The sequence below is a fragment of the Carassius auratus genome, chromosome 3 (genome assembly GCF_003368295.1).
Source record: "Carassius auratus strain Wakin chromosome 3, ASM336829v1, whole genome shotgun sequence".
NCBI lineage: Eukaryota > Metazoa > Chordata > Actinopteri > Cypriniformes > Cyprinidae > Carassius > Carassius auratus.
The window spans coordinates 20,659,522-20,668,609 of NC_039245.1; the positions used below are offsets into that span (position 1 = coordinate 20,659,522).

General features: G+C 39.1%; 2 protein-coding genes across 2 annotated transcripts; both read right to left on the reverse strand.

Moving 5' to 3' along the window:
* Positions 1-20: 20 nt before the first annotated feature.
* Positions 21-3,065, reverse strand: LOC113050331 (cyclin-dependent kinase 6-like). The gene is made up of 7 exons (XM_026213195.1): positions 2,824-3,065; positions 2,611-2,743; positions 2,110-2,277; positions 1,913-2,022; positions 1,497-1,547; positions 1,256-1,388; positions 21-792 (listed from the first exon to the last, which is right to left on the reverse strand). Exons 1-7 carry the CDS (start codon positions 3,051-3,053, stop codon positions 700-702), a joined length of 918 nt encoding a protein of 305 aa, XP_026068980.1. The 5' UTR covers positions 3,054-3,065; the 3' UTR covers positions 21-699.
* A 970-nt stretch (positions 3,066-4,035) lies between these two features.
* Positions 4,036-8,782, reverse strand: retsat.2 (retinol saturase, tandem duplicate 2). The gene is made up of 11 exons (XM_026212937.1): positions 8,540-8,782; positions 8,203-8,385; positions 7,789-8,030; positions 6,679-6,880; positions 6,348-6,545; positions 6,114-6,233; positions 5,839-5,977; positions 5,624-5,733; positions 5,219-5,385; positions 4,960-5,119; positions 4,036-4,775 (listed from the first exon to the last, which is right to left on the reverse strand). The coding sequence occupies exons 1-11, from the start codon at positions 8,697-8,699 to the stop codon at positions 4,630-4,632; spliced, it is 1,827 nt and encodes a 608-aa protein (XP_026068722.1). The 5' UTR covers positions 8,700-8,782; the 3' UTR covers positions 4,036-4,629.
* Positions 8,783-9,088: the final 306 nt, after the last annotated feature.

Below are 9,088 nucleotides of genomic sequence, written 5' to 3' on the forward strand. Positions count from 1 at the left end.
ATAAAGAAAACAGACAAATGTGCATTAAATTACAAATTTAATTTATTGTATACATTTGAAAGGTCATAATGTCATAACTATGTTTAAATATCAATCTCACAGCATTTAATAACAAACAGGCACTGTTGGCTCTAGTTTGTGTTTACCACAGCAAATTCATCAGGAACAGAAACATAAAAACTTCAAACAATTTGCTCAGAACTTAAAGCACTACATATGTGATTAAAAACAAGCAAACACTTTAAATTGATGTCAAAACCAACACAAAAGCATCACTAAAAGTCAACTTTCAAAAGGCAGCACGCTGAAAATAACTGGAAACATTAAACTTACCTGTTAGACAACCAATTGTGCTACAACATAAACAAAAATGTCATTATTAGAGAGTTGTCGCATGTGAGAAAGACAAATTCTCAATCTTCACCATTGTAAACACATGAACAAGGTGATGGTACAGTATATAAAGGAGGGAGAGCTCCAAAAACAGCTGGATATTTTTAGGGAATTTGTTTCTTTTTAGCAGTACAAGTCATTTCCACCAAAAATGTTTGAAAAAAAATTGTGAGTTACAGGTTAAGGTGTTGCACTTTACTCCATTATAAAAAATTAAATCAATCTGACAGAATAATTCTTGGTGCAACCCTGATTGGGTGGGAGGAGCCTGTCTAGTCATGTGACCCCACTCTCTAAACTCATCTGTCATTCATCTTCACTGTTGCAGTCTGCCAGGAAAGGGTGGGCCAAAGCTCTACAGGCAGAGATGCGATGAGCTGGACTGAAAGCCAAAAATTGCTGAAAGGAAAAAAAAGTTATTTATATATGTAAAAGTTGAGATTTATACATCATCTGAAAGCTGAATAATAAGCTTTCCATTGATGTATGGTTTATTGGGATTGAGTATTTGTCCGTGATACAACTATTTGAAAATCTAGAATCTGAGGGTGCAAAAAAAAATCACCTTTGCATGTTATGCATATTACTAATAAAAAATTCAGTTTTGATATATTTACAGTATGAAATTTACAAAATATCTTCATGGAACATGATCTTTAATTAATATCCTAATGATTTTTGTCATAAAAGAAAAATCTATAATTTCGACCCATGTTTGTTATTGTTATTAATGTTTTTTATTGGCTACTGCTGAAAATATACCCCAGCGACTTAACACTGGACTATATGTATTTCACATATGTATTTTGAGTACCAGTCACTGATTTCTCTATCCAAAAAGGAATAGATGAATAACACTTACAGACAGCAGGTCATTCTCCTCATGGGTGAGACTGGGCAGTAGTTGTTTTGTAGGCTTTTTCTCAGCCCAGGCAGGGCTGTAGCAGACAGGGCTTTCTATGGGCCAGTCCTCCTCACCCGGCAATCCAATTATCCTGAGAGAGAGCAAACAAGCAAGACCACCAATGACCACACAAAGCTGTACTTCTTGGTTGCTATAAGTTTTGACTGGGATTTGGAAAGGCATAAGTATTTTGACTCACTCGAAGATCTTTTGCAGCTGCTGGATCTCTGTGAATCCACGAAACAAAGGCCTGCAGAAAAGGTGAGAGAGAAAGATAAAACATCTCAGAATTAGAAAAGTTGTTTGTATTTTCATGCAAATTCATCTGTTTCTTGGATAAAAATTTATATTAGACCGATGTCAAGAAAATATGCTTTTTACATTCCCAAAACCATGAACAACTGCACAAGGCAGAAAATAGAGACATTTAGAAACGCTTTTTATGCAGTCTGTGGTATAACATTTCAATTTTTTGCATGTTTTTGCTGTTTTTGTTTTTCAGGATTCTACGTCAAAATGATAAATGTCGCTACTGTAACCACTAATAATGTCCTTGCTGAATTAAAAAAATATATTGATAATAATAATTATAAAATATCTCTGTAATGCTCTGACCTTAATAGAAAGAGCTCTGCAAAGATGCACCCAGCACTCCACATATCCACAGAAGACATGTAACTGGACTGCAGCAGGACCTCTGGAGCCCTGTACCACAAAGTCACAACCTACACACACACAAACACAAATACATCACATGCAGGAGCTCACTACCACCACACATATTACTGTGAACGTCAATCTGAGCTCCATACACATGGGGTGAGGGCGATATGGTATGTGTATATCCTGGCTAAACCGAAGTCTGCAATCTTGACCTCCCCTCGACAGCTCACGAGCACGTTGTCTGGCTTTAGATCCCGGTGAATGACGGTGTTAGTGTGGAGGAAGTCAAGTCCGCTGAGCAGCTGACGCATCACATCCTACATAAAGAGAGAAGGAAAAACACACAAATCTATGCTCTAGTCTTCAATTTAACCCATACAGTATGACAATATGCTACCACACTAGGACATGTTGTCCCCAAAGGTGTTTGTACATTCAAAGAACTGATCTACTTTCCTGGGTTATAAATGGTGGTGGTGTACAATGACTTTTTTTGTAGCAGAGACTTTCAGGTATGTCTAAACAGAAGTTGCTTTTCAAAAAGAACATTTACAAGAGTAGAACTGTGAAAGGTTTTACACTATTACTAACTTATTATATTAAATATGAAAGATTAAGTTACTGCCAAATGAGATGAGCAAAGTTAAAACCTTTATTTTGTCTCTGGCCAGGCCTTTTTCTGATGCTCTGCTGAGAAATGCAGTCAGATCCTGATCAATATACTCAAACACCAGCGTCAGGTCAAGCTTCTGGTTTTGCCATCCAGTTGATACATTCAGCAGCCTAAGGAGAAATGCCATATTACTCAAACTAAAGGTCCATTATGCTTGTATGCGGCAATTTTTTACCGTTTCCATACACACTTGACTATGTTGGGGTGGTTGAAGTGCTCTATTTTGCGCAGAAGAGCCACTTCTCGAATCACGAACTGAGGGATGCCAGACTCCGGCTCCTCGGGGATGTTGAGTCTCTTCACCGCTATGAAGCGCTGCTGCCCGCGCCTCTCTCGGGCTTTGTACACTTTCCCGTAGGCGCCCTGGCCGATTTCTGCCAAGATTTCATAATCTGAGCTCTCCCGACAGCTGTCATCCATGTTTAGATCAGATCAGAGCAATCTGTGTGTAGGTGTTACTGAAAGAGACAAGAGTCATTGTGCTGAATAAAATAAAAAAAATCGAACAAAGCTTTGTGAGACGCTTCCACTCCCTGGCGTTTTACAGCTGGACTGTATGGCTTGTTAAAAAAAAAAAAAAAAAAACTCCAATAAAAATAATTACATAATTATAACAAATATTTATGATTGTGTGTGTTGTTTTATTTAAAATAAATAAATAAATAAATAAATAAGAGAGGACATCCTATTGACATTAAATTTGTTTCTAAATTTAAAAAAGTTTGCATGTCGGCATACTGGTTAAAATTAATTAAATCTGACTTAATTAATTGGATATGTATAATATTTGGTTTTTCCACTTAGCGACAAGAAACTCAATTTCAGATGCCATCACCGGCGACGCTAGATTTATCCATGGATGTCAATTAAATACCTCGCGATAAAATGTTATTAACAACTTTACGGTAAGCCTGCACGTTGCGGAAATGGTTCATATGGCTAAGATATACGCGCTTTCGAAGATATAAAACTACAATTAAGTAACTTAACTCACTTTTTCTGTCACTGTAATCCAAAACCTTGAGTAGGAAAATTATTGTCTACTAATTCATACCAATGACATAGATCAATACGCGTTGTTAGCCATGATTTTAATAAAACCTCGCAAAACATGCAGGGGTGTGAGATCTGTATCTGCAAAACCAACCAATGAACAGCTGAGGTTTTTTTTTCTTTTCTGGATATCCCCATCTTATGTGAACTATTCAAGAAAATATATTCTCATGTTCTCATATATTATATATAAATATATATAATTCAGGCTTGTTAAAAAAAAATCAGCTGGCTAAAAAACAAATATAGAAAATATACATTTATTATTTATAGTATATGCCATTTTTAAACTTAACTTTCAGCCACACTGCCCCCTTGATTTAAAACAAGATAACATTCCACACAGTGATTTGTTGTTGAAATTAACATATTTATTCAGTATGCACAAGCATCCACTGTATATTAATAAGCACATTTATAGGTATATTTATATCCGTCTGAAATTTCACTGCAACTTAAAAAAGGCAGCATCACACATAAATGTGCACATGACATCAGACAGCATCTCCACTGTTATATTTTGAGAAAGATGCATGTAAACCCTTTATACAGACCTACAGGTCTATATACACAGTAATGAATCAAATCTAAGAGCAACTAAGATTTCAGTTCATAGTTACAAAACACTCACAAGACATTGTGCCAAGAATGTCTTCTGCTTTTCACACAAACCGTTCAAAAAGTTATTTTCCTTTATTTGTGCATTAAAAAAAAACAGATTTGGAATTAGTGCATAGTTGAGCTTTAAACCAGTAAGGCACTTGATAAACACTTTACTAATAAAATCATTTTAAAATTATTAGTTACAAATACAGTGGTATATTATTGTCAGGCAGTGCAGTGTTTATTTTGTTAATAATCACACATATCCTCCATCTGTTCTTCTCTAAAGTCATATCTGATACCTCGGCGAATGATTATGAACATTACATGTTATTAAAACTTATTCTTTCTTCTTGTTGTTGCCATTATTGACTCTCTTGGCGAGGCCAACGGCATCCAGGTGAAGATTACGGTTCAGAATGACAGAACCACACGTCAGCGCTCCTGTCAGTGCTCCAGCAAAGCCACACAACATTACATCCTGACCTGCAAGCAAAGTCCAGGTTTGAAAGAGAAAGGAGATAAGCCAGAGCACTTTGCCCATTCATTCTTCTAAACATTAAGTTCCATCAGCTAAAACAAATTCAAACAATATAAGGCATGGAATGCATCTTAAAATCTACTTTTGAATGGCTTACATATGAATTTGCATAGATAAAGTCAAACTCACCCGTGAGGAAGAGGTTTTTAATGGGCGTCTGTGGTCTGATGGTGGCGTTTAGTTCAACATTGAAGCGAGGAATACCATGATCAGCACCGTAGATCTCCCCTTTAGGAGCACCAATGTAATGCTGATTCGTGATTGGGGTGCCTGCATCCACAAATTCAATCTACAGACATAGAAAGACATAAAAAACACAAAAACAAAAAAAGTGTATAGTACAAGATGAAAGCAGGATCCTGTTTGACCCTTTTTAGAGAGTTCATACCCTGTCCTTGATCTTAGGAAAGATCTCAGTCACTGCCTCTAATATGTTATTGATGAACGCCTGCTTCAGCTCCTTATAATCTATGCTTCTGTTCTTCACTTTGTCATCTTTCCACTCTTCAAACCACGCATAGTTAGCAAAGCTAACAACAGTCACAGTGGATTTACCTGTAGGTGAAGCATATTTGGATTTGGAACATAATGCATCAAACAGAATCACACAGTGTCAGTTATTTCAGTGGAGAGCCTCAACCACATCACATGTGTATGTTCCTTTTGTCAAATGTAGACAAGCTCAGAACACTCTGGATTACATTTACAGCTTTGTCCACTTGCAATCCAATGGCAAAAATCTTAACTCCAGATGTGAAAACGACATCAGGTCACCATCCCTTTTTCTCTCTACCTGGTTTTCTTTCTGGCCAGGTTGGGTCTTTTGCAGAGGGTGAGGCCACAAAAATCAAAGGGACCTTTTTGGAAGATTCTTCCCCGCTTCCCTTCATGTAAGCCTCCAATCTGGAAGAACAGCAGACATGAGCGCAAAATGAGAGCAGTGCTGATGTTAGATTTAGAAATGAACAAGCACTTGCATGCTGTTTAGGAAATTAGGTTCACACTCACAGCTCATCCAAATTATTCTCAGGGAAGATAAAATAATTGTCTGCCTTTAGGCCCAACTCCTCTTTTGTCCCATCCACACCAATGAAAACACTGAGTCCAGCATCTCCATGCTGCACCATACTCAACTGTTTCTGGATCGCTGCACAATACCATCACCAAAAATACCATACAGTATGTTCACATGAATAAGAGCACAAACATCACAGCAAAGAGGTTTAAATGTCACTGATATCTCAGCATTACAATTTCAAACCTATGCTTTATATGGCTCTCACCAGGCATAGTCTGCACATCTTTGGGCAGGAGATGTTCGTAGGTATTGAAGATCCCAGCATCTGAAATCACCATGGGAGCGTGAACATGCACCTCCTCCTGCCCCTTCAGAACACTCACACCTGCATCAATGCCAACAAAACAGTCCAGTCATTAAATCCTTGTGTTAAAGTCTCTTCTGAATGGTATCAAGTGTTAAATGTTGTGTGGGATGGGGAAGATGTTTTAAGTGTTACCAATAGCCTCTTTAGCGTCGTTGAGGAGTATGCGGTTGACAGGTGCTCTAACAAGCACTGCACCTCCTGCCTTCTCAATGATGGGGATCATGTGATAGGCGATCTCACTCGCACCGCCTTTCGGGTACCAGGCACCATTCAGATAGTGGCACAAAAGCAAACTGTGCATGGAAAAGCTGGCTTCTTTCGGCATTTTACCTGTTTAAACACAAACACAAAAACTAAAGGAGATCAGTAGCTGCAAGTTACTGTATGGTTTATGACTAGAAGTACAGAGGGAACACATAAAACCACTAATTTTCAGTCAGGTCAGAGAGCTTGATCATCTCACCGTAGGTCCCAAAGATGTAGCACATCACAGCTCTCAGGTCCTTATTCTGCGTCAGCTCGTTCACCACATCCGTCAGGCTGCGGGACGCATAGCGGAAGAAGGGAGAGAGGCGATTGGCCAGGCCCGTGTGCACCAGGAACTTTGCTAGAGGAGTCGGGAGGAGCTTCAGCAGAACCATGAACCATACGCCATTTGCAACTTTCTGACAGGAGCATTAAAAACCAGCGTTAAGTTTTGCGCTTTACTCTGTGTCTCCATTTAGCTCTTTCTGTAAAAGTGGATTTTTAAGTCTAGTCTTTGTAACTCATCAAAAAATTAAAGCAGAAATAGTTAATGAAGGAAATATAAGCTTATGTCAAGTCAAGTTAAAGTCATGCTGAGATTTATTGTCAGTCAGCTACATTTGTGGACATACAGTGGAACTAAATTTCATGAACATATTGTGAAAGCAACCAGTGGCCTTATTTCTTTTTAGAAACACATCACCGTACTCTTGGATGATTGTCTGTCTGTGGTTATGATTGTAGGGGAAAGGTCACACAAACAGCTACATACAAGACATTTTATCTTTAAACTCCAAAAATCTCCAAAACTTAAAGTGAAAAAAGTGACATTTAGCCAAGTATGGTGACCCATACTCAGAATTCATGCTCTGCATTTAACCCATCCAAAGTGCACACACACACAGAGCAGTGAACACATACTGTGAACACACACCCGGAGCAGTGGGCAGCCATTTATGCTGCGGCGCCCGGGGAGCAGTTGGGGGTTTGATGCCTTGCTCAAGGGCACCTCAGTCATGGTATTGCCGGCCCGAAATTCGAACCCACAACCCTAGGGTTAGGAGTCAAACTCTCTAACCACTAGGCCACGACTTCCCCACTAAATCTTTTAGATTTTTAAGATTGGAGAAGATTTCAAAAGATTGGAGTTAGTACGATTTTTTTAAAAGAAATTAATCAATTTAACAATAAACACATTTGCAATATTACAAGTGAGCATAAGAGACATTACAAATCTTACAGACCCCGAACTTCTGAACGGTGAATTGAATTAATGGCCCAAATGACCAGCATGTGCATTGACACCCGACGGACAACTCCAACTCACCTTGGAAAGTCTCACATACTCATCAATGGCCTTTTCCTCCCCTGGGAAGCACTTCTTCAGTTCATCAATGTAGCGGTTTTTTCCACTGTAGATGGGGTATATGCGCCGGTTTTCTGGTGGCCCCAGGACCACTTTATCAAAGGGGTTATCCAGCGGCTCCCACTGCAGCTGCCCATTGGTCAACTGGTCAACCACACAGCGCAATGGCTTGTGATCCAGTAGTTCCCCAATATAGTGGATCCCTGAGTTAGGGGAAAGACCTTCAGATCACCACAAACTGACCTATGCATGTGATATTTCACATTCATTGTTTTAATAATACCCTATAAATGTGCTTATATTTGCCAAAGCAAGACACAACACAGGGGTTTTATGAGGTAGATCCATTGCTGAAGTACTTAAAGTCATTCTCACCAACATCAAACTCAAAGCCTTGCTCTGTGAAGGTGTGACAGCATCCTCCAGCCCGGTCATGTTGCTCCAGCACCAGAACCTTCTTACCCACTTTAGCCAACAGGACAGCAATTGCCAATCCACCAATCCCACTGCCAACCACTATTGCATCCAAGTCCTGAGGGACCTTACTGGCCAGAAAACCTGCATGTGGAAACAAATGTGAAGTGAGCTTGGGTGTTTCATGAAAACCAAAGCATTTAATGCAAGAGGGGGGAAAAAAAACTTAAAACTAAAAATATATATTGTCTAGACAACAATCTCAACAATAATGCGGACGGTCATATTTTTAACTGACCTTGTTTCAGGATTTTATTCTTGAGCTTTCGGTCGAACACTATGGGCTTCGGCGGCTCGCGCGTGTCGATAGCAAAAGGATTCGGTCCAGAAGTTCCCGACATACGTTTGAGGATAATGGCCACTAAAGCCAAGGAAATTAGGACGACAGCGATCCACATGTTGTCAGGTACAAAGTGTTGTCATGTGCTGGCACGCCACGTACTGTCATACAGTGAAACAAAACACTTCCTCCTCACACCACTGCCCAATGTAATAGGTGTTTAGTGTTGACCCCTCCTCCGAGGACGATACTGACCAATCATAAGGTTTGTTTTTAAATGACGTATTTGGTCTAAGGAGAGAAGGGCCGTTTTAACCATTACAGCCTATGGTTTTAACCAAGAAAATGTTTTTACATAAATGTTTGAAATTGTATAATATTGACGTTACATATTACAACTACTAAAACTGAACTACTTTGTCGTTCTGTGTGAAATAACGTCTAATCGGACTTGTCCTTGCCTTCAACATTAGCCATTCACTATTCTCTGAAACTTACCCTGTCAGT

What these genes read in the sequence shown, in the direction of transcription:
- LOC113050331 (XM_026213195.1), bottom strand. Translation starts at nt 3,053, where the DNA reads ATGGATGACAGCTGTCGGGAGAGCTCAGATTATGAAATCTTGGCAGAA. An exon ending in TGGCCAGAGACAAAATAAAG is followed by an intron (nt 2,278 to 2,610) that starts GTTTTAACTTTG and finishes CTCTTTATGTAG; the next exon opens with GATGTGATGCGTCAGCTGCT. An exon ending in GCAGAGCTCTTTCTATTAAG is followed by an intron (nt 1,548 to 1,912) that starts GTCAGAGCATTA and finishes CCTTTTCTGCAG; the next exon opens with GCCTTTGTTTCGTGGATTCA.
- retsat.2 (XM_026212937.1), bottom strand. Translation starts at nt 8,699, where the DNA reads ATGTGGATCGCTGTCGTCCTAATTTCCTTGGCTTTAGTGGCCATTATC. An exon ending in AGATGTGCAGACTATGCCTG is followed by an intron (nt 5,978 to 6,113) that starts GTGAGAGCCATA and finishes GGTATTGTGCAG; the next exon opens with CGATCCAGAAACAGTTGAGT. An exon ending in TAAAAACCTCTTCCTCACGG is followed by an intron (nt 4,776 to 4,959) that starts GTGAGTTTGACT and finishes CTTTGCTTGCAG; the next exon opens with GTCAGGATGTAATGTTGTGT.